At 34.4% G+C, this 17827-nt stretch overlaps 1 protein-coding gene across 2 annotated transcripts; it reads right to left on the bottom strand.

Moving 5' to 3' along the window:
* Window positions 1-375: 375 nt before the first annotated feature.
* On the bottom strand, window positions 376-17230 carry LOC114462779 (rho-related GTP-binding protein RhoA-C-like). 2 transcript variants are annotated; one of them, XM_028445757.1, is made up of 5 exons: window positions 17121-17230; window positions 8572-8763; window positions 4212-4332; window positions 3203-3333; window positions 376-1420 (listed from the first exon to the last, which is right to left on the bottom strand). In XM_028445757.1, exons 2-5 carry the CDS (start codon window positions 8725-8727, stop codon window positions 1250-1252), a joined length of 579 nt encoding a protein of 192 aa, XP_028301558.1. In that variant the 5' UTR covers window positions 8728-8763; window positions 17121-17230; the 3' UTR covers window positions 376-1249. The 2 variants fall into 2 exon arrangements, with proteins under 2 accessions (XP_028301558.1, XP_028301559.1); XM_028445758.1 differs by having other exon boundaries at window positions 4212-4354; window positions 17121-17224.
* Window positions 17231-17827: the final 597 nt, after the last annotated feature.

Here is a 17827-nt window from a genome sequence, read left to right as displayed (position 1 = left end):
CAGTATAATCTCTCAAAGTCAGTATAACTACTCGGAGTCAGTATCTTCCCTCGGAATCAGTATAATCACATAAAATCAGTATAATCCCTCAAAGTAGTATAATTCCTCGAATCCAATATAACCACTTGGAGTCAGTATCATTCATAAAGTTGATCATATTTACTGTTTTACAATTTACTGTATTAATGACTAACAGCAGGGGGAGCTGTGTTCACTGTTCCAATAGATTTGAATAGGGGTGTCCTTAGTATTCTGTATGCTGCAGTACCCGGGTCGGTACTAAATTTGAGTGAAGACGCTAAAAGAGATGGTAAAATATTCTTTTACAACATTGTAATGGATTCAGGTAACATTAAACTGAAGCACCAGTGCAAATCTACTCTCCACAGAGCCTTTATTTAGTGGCACACTTGTACAGTCTGAAATGAATCAAAACAACAGCTCTGCCATAGATTCTTCCTTTATAAAGACATTCAGTTGGACTTAAGACAACATCCACATTTATCTGCATATTTATAGACATTGTTTGCATTGGTTTGTTTTTAAAATACAGTACATAGAGCGATGGCTCCTCCCGGTCAGTCAAAAAGTAACTTATTGAAATAAGAATCACTGTATGAACTTGGCCCTGATTGGTAGCAAATTGATGTACATGCAGTTTTAATGTGTAAAAACCAAAGAAAAATCAACACCAATGCTTTGCTAAACTGCAGCTATTTTCATAAACAAACTCATATTTTATGTATAAACCTTTTGTTACATATCCTGCTGGTTGTCGACAGACTCAAAAAAAAAAAGTACAGTACAATAAAGAGGTGCTTTGGTGAAATGTTCATTGGCTGGCCAAACATGGCTTTCATGGCTGTGTAAAAAAAAAAAAAAAAAAAAAAAGCACTAGCTCTTAAAGTCAAAATAGGCATTTTGATCACAACCAAACTGTTGAGATGAAACAAAACTATTGCATTACATAGAAATGTCTGCACTAACTACAGCATTGTGACATTAAGAATATAACACACTAAGAGGTGGGTAATGCATATATCATATCATATATAGGGATTATAGAAAAAAAAACAACTTTACACAAAAATCTGTAACAGAATGATAATATCCACAGAGCCCATTTATTGCATTAAGTTTGTTTGTAATGCGTGACGCAGAAGGATCCATATGGCAATAGATCATAGTTCTAAATGTGTGTTGGTTTTTTTCCTGGTTGGTAACATAATTTAATTTGTGTGCACGGATCTCACAGCAAAGTGCACTTGCTAGGTTTTTTCTTTTTCGTCTGTAGCGCCGCTCTGGTGGCCGTTTCGAACACTTCTCGAACGCCGTCCTTGGTCTTAGCGGAACATTCCAAGTAGTGAAACGCGTTGATCTTGTCAGCCATCGATCTGCCTTCGTCTGGCCTCACCGGTTCCTGTAGATTGGATCGGAAATATTAAGAAAATACGTGAATTTAGGGAATAATTCCAGCAAGTTCTTTTGGTTTTGTTTTCTAGGTTCCTGAAAAACTGAATGAATGAAACCTTAACATATTATTCAAAAATAACATATTGGAATTATTACATGGAAGTTAAGGACACATCAAAGCGATCAGCAGACGCCTCTGAAGAAGACTGACAGGTGACAGTCGAAACATGTTTCTGAAGAACAGTTGTCTGAATAAAAGAAAACTTAAAGTTTGGATGGACAGATGAAAATAACAATGAATTTATTTTTATTTTTGATGAAAATATTAACAGTGTTCTACTTGTGTTTGTTTTTGTTGTCGCTATTTCTGCAGCACTGGTTCAATGCAGATCATACAAGTATTATTGTAAATAAGTACTTTACTAGTTCATTTATTCAATGTTTCTACAATTTCTTCTTCTTAATGATTTAATATCTTTTGATATAGATTCATATTCTTTATTGAAAGACCATTAATCAGTGGTTTAACAGATGTAAACACATTTATTGCTTTAGTAATGGACTCCAAAAGTTATATGTTGACCGTAATATTTACAGTCCTCTACAGGTTAATGCTGGGTTTTTTTATTTCATCCTTGGGGTCACCTGGAAATAAAATTGGGTCACCTGTAATTAAAATAAATATTTGTATGCATCTATTTTGCACAATTATTAAAACAATACATAATATCATGGTAATGGTTAATAATTGCTACTTGTGCTTTGGCCCTTTTAAGCCACTTATACTACATTGTTAGATCAATAAATGGCTCACGTAAATAAAACAATGTAATTTTGCATCTTTTTTCGTACATTCCCAGTGCCCAACTATTCAACTATTTACATTGTAAAGATTCAAACTGATGACGTTTTGCAACCTTTTGTCTGACTGACCTGGATTTTCAGGAAAGGAAAAGCTGACGGCGTGTGTAAAAGAGCTTTGTCTGTGTGTTTCTATTGTGATGTAGAACCTGGAGACAGAACCAATGAGCCACGTACAGCAGCACCATGTCCCACAGTCATGGGATGTAAACCAGCAACCCTCTGATCACTAACTATAATCCACTGCTTTAACTAATACTTTTCAATAACTCTTACATTGTTAATGTGTGTATTCTTAAAATTTTAGCATTTTTTTGTTTCTATTTACAAGCTGTTTTCACATTATTCTGTTCATATTGTTGGATAAATTATATTCTTTCTTTGTCTGAAAAATAACTTTTAACCTTGGAATTAAATTGATAAGTTGGTTCTGCGTTCCCCAGATTGCAAAACTAAGGCCCTATGAAATCCATTTTATTTATTTTTTTCCAAATTCTGTTTTCCATATTTTTTTTTTTTTTTTAGAAATATTACAATTTTTTAATTTTTTTTTTTTTTTTTTTTTTTTTTTTACTCCGGTGAATAAACAATCAAAATAAAATAGCTTTCATTGGTTGATTCCGTAATTCCGTTAACATGGAAATAATAGGAGTAATAGAAAACTGCTGTAGTTTTATGGATGGATTTGATCCCTTTATCGGATTTTAAACTTTTAAGGCAAACATTGTTACGCAATAGAAAAATCTACTTTATTGTCAGTTTATCAAACAGTTTCTGATGGCATCCCACAGGGATCCATACTAGTACCCCCACAGCTCATCTTTTCACATCTAATACTCTTGCACCTTAGTTTCTTCCCACACGTTAAGAGTCGAGGAGTCTATTTCTGCCTGTTTTGTTGTGCATTGACCCTAAAAGGACACCGTACCTGCTTCATTTTAGCCAGCTCTCGCCTTGTGTGCTCATCGTTCCTCAGATCTTTCTTGTTTCCAACAAGGATGATGGGAACATTTGGACAGAAATGTTTCACCTCTGGCGTCCACTTCTCAGGGATATTTTCTGTCCGTGACAATAAAAATACATGTGATACTAACGTGAGGCGTATGGGGCGCCGATTGTAAAGTTGTGCATGCTAAAATAAACAGCAACGTTTGGCAACAAACCACATTTAAAAAAAACGTGATTTACAGCAATGTTTGAGAAATTTGTGAGATATACTTTTCTTTTAAAAATCAATGCTAAATGTTAAATCTAAATGTTACATCGAGATATGAAATGTTAAATCCAAAACAAAATGTTAAATGTAAATGTTAATTTTAAATCTAAATGTTAAATTAAAATCTGAATCAAAATGTCATGGGTGAAACTAAATATTTAGCTAATATGCAAATTCACCGGAAGTATCAAAATAAAATCTCATTGACACTATCCATGGTCTATTCAGAGTGATTAAGCTCCACATTTAGATTTAATATTTAGATTTTACATTTAACATTTAGATTTTACATTTAATATTTAGATTTAACATTTAATATTTAAATTTAACATTTAATATTTAAATTTAACATTTAGATTTAACATTTAACATTTAGCATTTACATTTACCATTTAATATTTAGATGTAACATTTAGATTTAATATTCAACATGTAATGTTTAATGTTTAAGTATTTAATATTTATTATAAATTTCTCAAACATTGCTGTAAATCTGGTCAAAAGTAACATTAAAAAAATTTATATATGTTTTTAAAAGTGGTTTGTTGCTAAATGTTGCAAAAAAGTTGCTGTTTATTTTTGCATGCACAACTTTACAATCGGCGCCCCACAGAGGCGGAGAGCACTTTGTCTTGCTGATCCAAGTAATTTCCCATTCAGTTAAACAATAGATCAATTCCAGCAGTTTTCTGTGTCAGATTTAAAAAGGTGAAAGTCTTACCTAAGCTGTCCGGGCTGTCAATGGAGAAACACATGAGGATGACGTCTGTGTCGGGGTAGGACAGAGGCCTCAGCCTGTCGTAGTCTTCCTGGCCCGCAGTATCCCACAACGCCAACTCTACCTGATGTAACAAACGGGAGAAGCTGAATTCACAGCAGAAAAAAGATTCAATAAAACAAAAAACACAGAACAAATCACGTGTTTTACTCTCATTACATCATTTATTACACAACACAAACTCATCTGAAAGCTAAACCACACGGAACTAACGTTTACCCAGAGATGACACATGAGATCCAGATGAATAAACTTCCCAAAAAACAGTGATAATGTCTCTGTGTTCAAACTCAGTATCAATAAGGTCAGTGTTTTAGAGTCATCGTCCTTCAATGCCTCAATTTTTGGGAACAAAATATAATTTTCTCAAATATGATACAGGATACTCTACAGCAGTGTTTCTCAAATGGGGGTACATGATGGCACTACAGGGGGTACTTGAGAGATAGAGTAAAATTAACAAATGAAAGCATTAAAAATATGGTATTTATGTTTATTTTTAATAAAATATTCTGATCATACTAAATATTACTAGCGACTCTCAAAACTACAAAAAAACCACACAAAATAGGAGAAAAATATACTAAATAATAAAAAGAACAGATTACACATCAAGAGAGAAAAAACATTTACTATTACCTGCAACAGACAAAACCACAACAAAGACACATTCAATGAGAGAAAAACACAAGATCACTACAAAATACACAAAAATAACAGAGAAACATACGAAACAACATATGAAACAACCAAACGACACCAAAAACACACATACAGAATAACTTAAATAATACCAACAACACACAAAAACATACAAAATAGGCCAAAAACTTACTGAATAATAAAGCAAACAGACAACAACAAAATGACACCAAAAACACACCAAATAATGATAGAAATGATCTTGATTAGAACATGAACTGAAAGTACAAAGGTCAGTCTTGGTTCCACATCAGGAGGGAGATGAAATAAATCTATCCAGGAAGTACTAAATACTGATTCATTCTACTTATTTACAAAATGAGATTCTTTAAAATGTATGTCATCATTATGATCTATAGTTATTTTTTCACAGAATTTTGAGCAAAATGTTCTAGTCAGAAAAAGGGGGGGACTTGAGCCAAAAAACTTTAAGAACCACTGGTTTAGACCAAAACGTGGTCAGTGTGATGTGGAAATGAACTTGGGGGATTGACCTCATCCCCTCACTTCTGTTCCTCTACTCTGAGAACTAACAGGCGGCCATATTGAAGAAAAAATGAACCGTAAAGTCAAGTTGGGGAATTTCAAAAACTGAATGAGGAAATGTTTTGTGTTATGGTCATAGTGTGTGAGAGAATCAGTCAACAAAGCCCAAATAGAGGTTAGCAGGAGCAGTGGGTGGGAGGTGGCCAAATGCTTACATGACTGTATGAGCAACCAGAGCACTATGTTCCCCCTGGACTGCATCGTTTAGACAGGAAAAGAAAGAATGGAAAACATCTATTTATAGAACAGCGTTTTCCATTCAAAGGAAAAGAAGGAGGGAAAAAAAAAAAGATTCCAGCTTCAATCGGAAAAACGTAAATTTAAAGTTAGGGATTAATCTTATCCAGCTGCTTACATAATACGCTGATTGGAGGGACTTTTCCCCCCTTCCTTTTTTAAAATCACCCCCTTTATGGCTGATGTCCGCCACAGATCCCTAAATTCATACATTTCCTGCCCGGAGCCAAGTTAACCCCTCCCCAGTGGCTTTCATCTGAGAACAAGGGCAGGAAATGAGAGTGGTTTATCGGGCAGGAGCAGGAGCTGAGTCCCAGGGGAAGGAGGGGGATTGCCAGGAGACATCCCTGTTCCCTGTTCCCTGTCTGAACAGGAAACTCAAAAGTAGAGTCATTTCCTGTTTTGCCAAGTGGTGATTCCACAGTGGCGGTCGGATCAGGGGGAACAAAGCCCTCTGACATAAGCAACCTACTGTAGCTCATATCCTCCAGATTTACAGTACCTATTCAAGAGTTAAAGTTTTTTAAATTTTATTATTTTATTTGTTATTTAAAGCAGTGGTTTTGAAACTTTTTTTTGGCTCAAGTACCCCTTTCTCTTATTTCTGAAGCCAAGCACCCCCTTTGTCTGACAACAAGATTTTGCTTATGAACGTATTTAAAAAAAGACTATACAGCATATTAATGATGGAATAAATGAGTGATAACACATTTTTATAAATAAGTGTCATGAAACAGTATTTACTGAATAGATTTATTTCTATATTATTGTAATTTCCTGTCACCTCCCACCTAGTGTGGGACCAACAATGACCTTTGTATTTTCATTTCATGTTCTAATCAATATCTTTCATTCATCATTTTGTGTTTTTTTTGTCACTGTGTATTTTTGGTGTCATTTTATATATTTTGTTGTTTGTCTGTTCTTTGTATTATTTAGTATTTTTTTCTCTTATTTTGTTGATTTTTTTTGTTGTTTTTGTGTGTTGTTGGTATTATTTAAATGATTCTCTCAGTGTGTGTGTGTGTGTGTGTGTGTTTTTCCCTGTTATTTTTGTGTATTTTGTAGTGATTTTGTGTATATTTCTCTCATCTCGGGTGTTTTTAGTGTCATTAGTGTGGATTTTGTTGTTTTTCTCTTATTTTGTGTTTTTTTTTTTGCAATTTTTCTCAAATGATTCCACAAACCCCCACAAATTAAATAAAAGATTGGTCAAAAAATCAATGAATAAAAGGACATTTAAGTATCTGTCACTTATTGCATTAATATTGTTGATTCCTTCCATACTTTGTCTAATGCACGAGTGATAACACGTATTTTAAAGAATCACATTTTGTAAATAAGTGGAATAAAACAGTATTTATTCACTTGTTTCCATCCCTTTTTGGATTATGACCCCATTTTGATATCAAGATATTTCTGGCGTCCCAAAGACATTTTTTCTAGAATTAGTTTCTTAACATGTTTGAGCTCAGATATTTATTTTATTTTATTTATTTATTTTTTGTTACAGCATTTTAGTTGATCTAGACTCACAAAGCAAAAGTATAGAAATATAGTTGTTTAAGATTGTGTTTTAATTAAATTAATTAAAAATAATAATGATTAAAACCTTTCAAAAATCTATTTTCATTTTTCAGAAATTTCAGGCGACTCCATTAAAACTCCAGGCGACCCCACATGGGGTCTCGACCCCAAGGTTGAAAAACCCTGATGTAGTGACTCCTAAATAGATTTATTTCTATAGTTTTTATTATTTCCGGTCATGTCACGCCTGCGGTGGGACTAAGACTAATACTTTATTTGTTAATTATTCTCTCTCTCTCGAGTACCTCCTGTACTGCCATTGCGTACCCCTAGGGGTACGCATACCCCTATTTGAGAAACACTGATTTAAAGCACAACATGTGAAGGTTCACACAACACAGACACATGAACCAGTTTTAATGCCCATGTTTGAAATGTTTATACTGTGAAAAATGCTTTGAGTTGTTATGATTGAATAAACTAAACTAACACTCAACATTGATTATCCATTTTGCTCATCAATTTTTTCCCCCCAACAAAACTGCAGGCTGAGGTTAACCATGAAACCAGTCCATGAGATGTAGGCCTGTAGACAGGCGTGGTCTGGCCATCTGGTATACCAGGCATCGTCCCGGTGGGCCGTCTAGGCAGACATGGTTACGGTGGCCAGAAAAGTGTGTAAAGTGACTATAATGGGCCAAAAGCAGTCACATGTGACCAAAATTGGGCAAATAAAGAGGAACCAGGTGCTATGTAAGGGAAAAGGGTAGCTTTAATGAGAAAAATGTGGCAAACAATAGTGAAAAAGTGATAAAAAATTTTTTTTTAAAAAGTAGGCAAAATGTAGGGGAAAAAAGGAAGAAAGTGGCGTTTATTGGGCTAAAGTTAGCTTATTCGGATGAAAAGTGGCCACATTTTTAAAAAAAAAGGACAAAACTTGGATAAAAGTGTCAAAAAGAACTTGAAAAATGGACACCAAATAAGAAAAAAGGGATATTTATTGGCAAAAGGAAGATAAAGTCTGAAGAACTTTTTGAAAAGGGGGCAAAAACGGGACAAAGGAAGTTGCAAAATGGCCAAAGGAAATGGGTAAATGCCAAGGGTGAATTTTTGTCCCAGTCCACCCCTGTCTGTAGATATGGGGCAAGAAAAACAATTGGAGGAAAAAAAAGATTTGGCAGGACAATATAATTCCAGTGAGTAAGCATACTTTATGTACACTGCCTCTGTTTTATATGAGATTACAGAATTCAAAGTATGGGGAAAAATGTTTTTACCAAAAGACACCAACCTGTTTGGAGTCAACTTCAATATCAGCAATGTAGTTCTCAAACACTGTCGGGACGTAGACCTCTGGAAACTGGTCTTTACTGAAAACAATGAGGAGGCAGGTTTTCCCACAAGCCCCGTCTCCAACGATGACCAACTTCTTCCGAATGGCTGCCATGTTTGTTGGAAGGACAGGAGGTTCCTTGGTGCTCTGAAAAAGGAACAGAGGAAATCTGTCATCTGTAGCAGCTGTAAACCTGTAAAAACTTCCACCAATGAAAAAAAGACGGTTCAGTTAGTTTTTATTAACCAATCACGTCTCCCTGATCGTTCTCGACCCCTGGTGTGCACGAGCCCACACTCAAAGCGCGTCACAATGACAGAATTAAAACTAAGTTTTTAGTCATGTTTTTTAACGTATATAATGATAAAGTTTAGTGTTTACTTAACGCTGAATGAGGCATGAGACATAGTTTTTACACAATACAAGCAATGAGCTGAGGTCTGAATGTGAGTGAGGGGCGTGGCTTTAGATGGAGCACAGAGGGAAGGGGGCGGGTAAAAGCTGAGCGCTCGAAGGATGCTACTTTCAATATCATGCTAGTTTTCGAAAATTACCTACCCTGCCTTTAAGTCAGTGATGCTCAACATGGGGATATTTTTGTCTTAATTTTAATTATTATACCCACAGAAAACCTTAAAAGGGGGAAACTTTTTAACCCCTTTTTTAATCTATATCTTTTGGCCATTTTGCAACTTCCTTTGTCACATTTTTGCCCCTTTTCAAAAAGTTCTGACACTTTTTTCAGCCTTTAGCTACCTTTTACCAATATATATCTCTTTTTTCTTTTTTTTGTCAATTTTTGAAAGTTCTTTTTGACACTTCAATCCACATTTTGTCCTTTCTTTAATTGTTTGTTCACTTTTCATTCAAATAAGCTTCCTTTTGCCCAATAAATATGACTTGTTTCCTTTTCCCCAACATTTTGCCTCTTTTTGTTCAACATTTTTTCCATTTTTCATTATTGTTTGCCACATTTTGCCAATTTAAGCTACCCTTTGCCATTACATACCACCTGGTTCCTCTGTATTTGCCCATTTTTGGCCTCTCTTGACTGCTTTTAGCCCATTTTAGTCACTTTTCACACTTTTCTTGCCATGTTTTTGCCACTTTTGGACCATTTTTGGCCACCTGTTAACATGTCTGCCTCCACTCACTCATCAAAAAAAAAAAGGTAGCGGACCGGCCCACTTTGGGTCAACTGCCCACCGGAACAATGCCCAATATGCCAGATGGCCAGCCCATCCCTGCTGAGATGTCATGAAATATCCTTAATATTTGCAGACTCCAAGAAAAATAGCAACAATTCAGGTACAAATATATTTAATTAACCTAAAATAGGCAACATAAGCAGCTTTAAAGAACAAAAAACAATAAAAACTTTCAGCTTTGTTCATATCAGAGCGAAACAAGTGGAAGACAGTGACATAAGCCAAGAGAGGCGTGCTCTGTGAAACAAAACAATCCACTTCCTGTTCCATGAAGTCAGGGAGCCAATATTGGCTGCGTTACTGTTTGGACAGGCCTCAATAGACACCGGACACGGATAGAGCAGCACGATGCAACCAAAATGATACAAGTGCACAGGCTTCCTGCACCCAACCGAGTGCAGAGAACTCTGCCTTAAACTAAGGCACCATGACTTCTGTCCAGGGGTGGACTGGCCATCTGGCTTACTGGGTGGGCCTTTGACCCAAAGTGGACCAGTCCGGTCCGCTGCATTTTTTTTTTTTTTTTGATGAGTGGAGGCAGGTGGCCAAAAATGGTCCAAAAGTGGCAAAAATGGGGAAAGAAAAGAATGAAAAGTGACTAAAATGGGCTAAAAGCAGTCAAAAGGGGCCAAAAAATGGGCAAATAAAGAGGAACCAGGTGGTATGTAATGGCAAAGAGGAGCTTAAATAGGCAAAATGTGGCAAAACAATAGTGAAAAAGAGCAAATATGTTGAACAAAGGGAAAAAGAAACAAGTTGTATTTATTGGACAAAAGGTACCATATTTGGATGAAAGGTGGCCAAAAAAAATTAAAGAAAGAACACAAATTTGTTTTTTCAAAACAAACTTGTAAAAATAGACAAAAAATAGGAAAAAAGGGGCATTTATTGTCAAAAGGAAGCTAAAGTCTAACACGTTGAGCATTACTGACATAATAACAGCTTCTACATGATGTCACTGATAATTTAGTGGGCTGGTCTGGAACACAAAATGCCGGGGTGGAATTTTTGTCCCAGTCTAACCCTGTTTCTGTTTTGATGACATCCATAACAAGAAAATATGTAAATTTCGTCCACAAAAGCAGAAAAAAAATGCTGTTATAATTCATGCTGCCATGATTGATGGCCTCCGATCAGGCCCTAATGGATGCTAATGACTGCAGCATTTCAGGTAATATTGGTGCTTTGTAGTTTGGACTCATGATATGTTTGAAATCTCTAAACTGAGATTCAGTTTTGGAGAATCTGATCTCACCTATAATAAAACTACCACCAGTAATCCGTCATAGGTCTCATTGACTTCATTTTAACACACCGTCATGACATCTTTTATTCAAGAAAGCAGTGGCAAAGGCAGAAATAGCTCAATAATGTTGTGAGTTTTCCATGAGTACTGTATCTCCACGGGGAAAACATCTTTATTTACCTGTCAGAGAAACTCTACAGGGAACAAGTTGGATTCATGAGTTTATGCTCAGGGGAATATTATGGACTCATTGTTTTACTAAGTTAGGAAAACTATGAAAAACAACATCCTTAAAGTTATGGTCAATTTTCTTACAATTTTACAAGTTATTAGCAGCAGAGTATTTACTAAATAAATAAAATAAAACCCACAGGATTTTCTACAAGTGCAACTTAAGTTTTTTCTAGAGTTTTAGGATTTGTAACTTATGCGTCTATATTCAATATCAGCGATCTCGGATATCGGCTCGAGATATCTGCCCTTCTATTCGGCCTTGTCAAAATGAACATTGCAAATATTTCACATTTCATTCCACCTCGGCAAGTATTTGACTTTTCCCATTCATGTCAATGTGAATAGGCAGAACGAAAGTTAAAGATATCTAAAACGTCATTTCGACAATATCCAAGCAATAAATGACAGATATCAGCACCAACACAATCGTGACTTTAAATTTCCTTGATTTTATGACCAATTTCTATTTAATTAAGGGAAATATGCCATCATTAGGAGGAAAATTTCAGGATTTTTCGAAGAATTTTGAGTTTTTTCCGCAGTTTAATGTTAAGAATGACTGCAATCATACGACATAAGCATCGGGAGTGTTAAGTTCAATTTATTTACACAATGATTCATGTTTTCTCTGTAATTTTTACTTTCTCCTGCGGGCCAAACAAGATGCTCCAAAGGGCTGAATTTTGGCCCCTGGGCCACGAGTTTGACACATGTGGTCTAAGGTCTATGTCAGGTTTGGTCCTCCCAAGCAAAACTAAACAAAACACAGCAGGCTCACTTTGACAGTAACAAAGGAAACCTGGATTGATGAACATAATCACTAACCTTCAGAATAAATAAATAGTACAAACAGTTCAGTGGTTAATTTTAGCGTCATTTTCTACAGAAGACGTGCAGGCGTCATGGTCCAATCCTATTTCCCTAAAAGGAAGAAAGCCTGAGATCTGATACAATCCCAGAGTTAATGGCATCCCAGAGATCCAGCCTGAGAAATGGGTCAGAGTTCATGGAGTGGCAGAGGAGATGCTGACACAGAGCAGAACAACTCGTGCCACCAACATGACAACATCTTATCTGACCAAGTCTGACAAGCAGCAACTGATACTTAAAGGATCAGACATGGCAACTTTAAATGTCTAATCTCACCAAAAACTCTGTGTATGATGTCTAGGACTAGGTTTGTACGGAGTAGAGGGATTAACTGTTCATTTAAGACAGAGGTAGGCAACTATAGAAAAACATGTTTGTTTGATAGGAGGGCCACATGACCAACATTCATGTCAGCGTTTAGAATACTGAGCGATCTGAGCGTTAATACAGGAAAGAACAAAGCGTTTCTATAGTAACGTTGTGCGTTTTTCTGTCAGTCTGTGCATGTTTGTTGTTCTCTTGCTCGTTGTGTGCATTTCTATAGTCCTTTTGTGTCTGTTTCCTGTAAAATACATGTTTTTTGGAGTCATATTGTGTATTTGTGTTGCCATTTAGCGATTTTTTTGGAGTATTTTTTGTGTATTTCCGTTGTAGTTTTGCTTGTTTGTTCGTACTGTGGGTTTGCAAAGTCATTTTTCGTGTTTTTCTTGTCATTTTGTGTACTTTTGTTGTCATTTTGTGTACTTTTGTTGTCATTTTCGGTAATTTTGTGTATCAGTGTTGTTGTTTTGTTCATTTTTGTAGCAGTTTTGTGTGTTTTTGAATAATTTTCTGTGTTTTTATGTTGTCTTTTACTGTATTTTCCTGCAATGTTGTAATTCTTTGTATTTTTTTAATGAATTTTTGCTCTTGTTTTGTGTATTTTTCTGCAATTTTGTACATTCACTTTGGGGGCGGCATAAAAATAGACCGAGGGCCGTTTGTGGCCCCCGGGCCGCCTGTTGCCTATGTTTGATTAAAGGGTTCAAACTGAAAAAGATGCGTTTCACATACTTTGTGCATATATGTAATTTATACATAATTTAATGTATTTACAATTTACAATGGAAAGAATGAAAGCATGCAAATAATAATTGAATAATCTCAAATCGGTGAAGTAATAAAGCAATAAATAAACTAATAGATCAGCAATAAGACAAGGCAAATATATTTATATAGCGCATTTCATACACAAGGCAACTCAATGTGCTTTACGTGATTAAAAAGTCTATCAGAAAACATTCAACAGCTTTAAAATCAATAAGAACGTTAAAATTCAGCAGCAAAAACATTTCAAATCAGCAACAAACACATTGTGTCAACAATAAAATGATAAAAAATCTCCCTGTCAGTCATACGCAGTAGAGAAAAACAGTATTTGATTTAAAAATGTTCACATAGGCAGCCCCATTTGTTATAGTTTTGTTTAACCTGCACTTATTTACAGGGAGTCAGATTATGGAATCATCTAAATGACGACATCAAATTATCAATATTACTTCATATGTTTAAAAAGAATGTGAAATGTATTATGTTAAAGAGATATGAGACAGAAGTGTGGCTGTATTGTTGTTTGAAATGACTGCGTTGCAGTTTACCTTTGTTTAATGTAATTATTTAATTTTTCATGTCGGTGGCGGATGTTTTCATACGTTCTCAGAAATACATTTGTTTTAATGTATTGAATGAAATAAATAAACAAACAAACAAATTGAATGCAGAAATTTAAACACATTATTTTTTTGTTAATGTTATTATTTTTGAAATACGATCTATTAATTTGTAATGACATTTTGTGAGACATTCTTGCAATTTGGAGTTGGTTTTTTTTACCTGGGATCAAAGTGATCTCTGGTATTTGGTCCTTATTTGGTTAAAGGTTATTATTTTATACTTTTTTTTAATTATGTACATTTTCTTTTTCTTCTATTTCTTTTTCTCTTGTTTGGCGTTTGTTCTTTATTTGAAGTCATTCTTGATTATTATTACTATTATCTTATTTCACTTTTCACTACGGTAATGTGAGCATTGCTATGGTAACGTGTGCTGTGGTATTTGGTTCTTATTTGGTTAACGGTAAAAGGTCTTTTACTATAACTATGTACATTATCTTTCTTCTCTTCTTTCTTCTGGTTTGGTGTTTATGGCGCAGGCAATTTCTTGCTGGGACAATAAAGTATTTCTGATTCTGATGATTCTGATATATTCCAGTCTGTTTTTTAGGTTGCAGCACTAGTTTTCTACAACCTGTTGATAAATCCTTACAATTACACTAACGACAGATGTCAAGTCGCTAAATCCAGACACTTATAAACAAGAGTTCCCATCCACTCCTTACACGATATCGTAATAATCCTTCATTTGTGTTTGGAGAGGAATTCCTTTATTTTCTATCTATTATGCTAAGCTAAGCTACCACACTTAGCTTCTGACGACTCTTACAAGTCAGTCCAGACTGAGGACAAGTTATTGCACACATCAGTAAACTCTAGGACGGAGGCTCCGAGGCAATAATAGATATTAGGGGTGGGAACCTCTGGGTACCTCACGATACGATACAATACGCGATACAAAGCTCACGATAGTGATTATCTCACAATATGACGATACTGCGATTATCAATATATTGGTCAGAAATCAATCTACAATAATCTATGACATAAGAAAAAAAAGATTAAGTGAAAAATACAATTTTTATTTTAAATCTCTGAAAGACGATAAATTTAAAAAGTGTCCTATGAACAGTGACACAATTTTAGTGCAACATTTCTGTAAATAAGTGTCAACATACCAATGTAAACCAATAAGTATCTCCAATAGTGCTTTCTGTAAACAAAAAATAGGGTCTTTCTTACCAGTGACACCATTATAGAGCAATATTCCAGTAAACAATATATTGGTTCCTTCAACAAACAGTGACAATTTCTGTAAAGACGTACCTGCACATTTTAGTGAAAAAGCAGAAAAGGTTTTGGAAAAAATGAAATGAAAGACAAAAATCGATACTTAGCGGGGGCATATCGATCGTGCGGAAAAAAATATGTCGTAATATATCGCCGTATCGAGATATTGTCACACTCCTAATAGATATAATCACGACACTTTTGTTCAGTAACTTTGACCATGAGCTGCCAACAGGAAGGAGTGTTTACTGGAGCGCTCGACATTCCATTTAAAACCCATGACTTCTTTTAAAATGACTTTTTCCTTGAATATTTGAATAAACCTTCAGTCAGTAAGTTTGACCATCTGAAAATCCTAACTTTTAATATTTTAGAATAAAGTAAAATAGAAGACCCTGAAAAAAAACATCAACAAAATTAACAAAAAACAAAAGAAAAAAGAGAAAATATTTTTAAAGTGCAAAATAACCACTAGTTTAACCTGAACACAGGAATATTCTACAATTGGATAAAAATAAATTAGAAGACCCTGAAAAAAAAACATAAATGAAATTAATAAAAAGCCAAAAAAAGTATTTTAAAAGCGCAAAATATCCACTGGTTTAACCTGAACACAAGCATATTCTACAATTGAATAAAATGAATAAAAAATAAATTAGAAGACACTGAAAAATAACATCAATAAATCAATAAAACAAATTATGCATCAGTGTGCTTATATAGGTTTTTTTTTAATAATATCGGACCGATATCCAATCGAGACACATAATATACATACTGTACATGATCACTGCTCTATCACTATGAAGATTCAATGGCTATAAAATAGGGCTGGCCAAAAAAAAAAAAAAATTGATTTAATTTATTTATCAAATTTGTAGATAAAAACGATTTTTATTTTGCAAATTTGAGTTTAAAAAAATAATAATAAATAAATAAAATTTCTTTTTTTTTCCCCACCACAGTTTTTTCGGAGTTTTTCGTGTTCCGTTCTTGTGGGTTACCGTAGCGCAATGTGAGCCCGTCCCCTCTTGGTTTACATTTGTTTACCCTTTGAGTAGCTATATGTGTGCCACAGGCATGTTTAATTTTTTATTCACACTATGCTGAGACTCAAAGGAAAGAGTTTATTATTTTTCTAATTGTAATGTTATATGTTTTAAAATATGTAGTTATCTGATTTCTTCATCAGAAAATTGAAGCTACTGTGAAGTTACTGTTGCACTTTTGCTTAAACCTGGTTAAAGCTTGAAATTGTTGAATGACAGAACCATTTACTTTTTATTTTGGGATTATTCTATGGATTTTAACTCTTGAGGTTTTGACAATATATCTGATCTCTGCAGTCATTTTTAAATGTATTGGGAAAAAAAAAAAAAAAAAATTGAAAATTGAATCGAAACAAATCGTCCAGCTCTACTATAAAACAGTCCAAAAAAAAGTACTTCCTTTTTCTTTTTTCTCAAATAAATGTGCATATATTTTGTGTACTGGTAGTACATTAAACACATTTTATGTTATATATGACACGACTAGTACAGATACTATTTAAGTTCATTTCTACTCAAAAGATTGAAATAACAGATCATTCCCCATCCATTTATTAGGGCTACAAATACCCATAATCTACACAATATAGAATCTATGGGTAATATATTAATGTAATGAAATAAACAAGATTACATGACTTCTAATGACTAAACACCAGAATTTCCATCTTAGAAGATGAGATGATGAACTATAACAGTGTATTAATTAGTTTATATACTGTATATGTGGTGGACGCACATGGAACTTGACACTTTAACAATGAAGACAAATACTAAAGGTAACATAATCTACAGTGTGAATGTAGACACTGCAGTACAAACAAAAAACTGCTGTCATTAAGAAGATATAAGATTACATGTCAAACTATGTAAAAGCATGACTTTAAATAAAATAATAGAAATAAATAAATCAATCAAAGCTCATAGTATGGTTTATATTTACCTGTTAGAGTCCAGGTGAGGAGTCTGTGGTAGTAATACGGACACACTAGTGTCTGTCTGTAGTGTCCTGTTGGTTTTCACAGGCAAAGTGGAAAGAAACTGTGTGAGAAAGCACGAGAGAGACACGCCCACCGACCAAAAACCACATTAGGAACAGTATACAACTGCTTCCTGTAGGACCTGCCAGAATAAAAGCCTGTTTAAAAAAACAAAAAAAAACAAACCAGTGTCTCCCAGAATGAGCAACAATTTCTCTGCCAACATGAATCACCGTGATATAAGAATATTAAATAAATAAAAATATAAGGTATTCAACACAGCACTGACCCTCCAACTTTTAAATCCCTCATCAAAACTCACCTTTTTAAATAAGCCTTTACTTTAACGTATGATTATTTATTTTCTTTACCTTTGTTGTTTTCAGAAAAACTCATATTACTGTAATTGAGTTGCTTTTATGGGTACTTGTACTTTTTTTAGTATATTTTTAAATCAGTAATTTGACTTGTACTTGAGTAAATTTTTAAAGTAATTTATTACATTTCTACACCCAACCGTTACTGAGTAAATTATTATTTTTTGTTCTAAAATGATCAACGGACATTGCGAAACTACAATAATCAAATGCATCACCATAGCCGACCTAGCAAATTAAACGTCAAAATGGTATTGAAAGCTTGTTATTTTCTCAGTTTTACAGTTAATATGTAGCTTCATATGGAG

This window comes from Gouania willdenowi, chromosome 5 (assembly GCF_900634775.1).
Source record: "Gouania willdenowi chromosome 5, fGouWil2.1, whole genome shotgun sequence".
Classification (NCBI taxonomy): domain Eukaryota; kingdom Metazoa; phylum Chordata; class Actinopteri; order Blenniiformes; family Gobiesocidae; genus Gouania; species Gouania willdenowi.
This window is presented reverse-complemented; position numbering and strand designations above follow the sequence as displayed.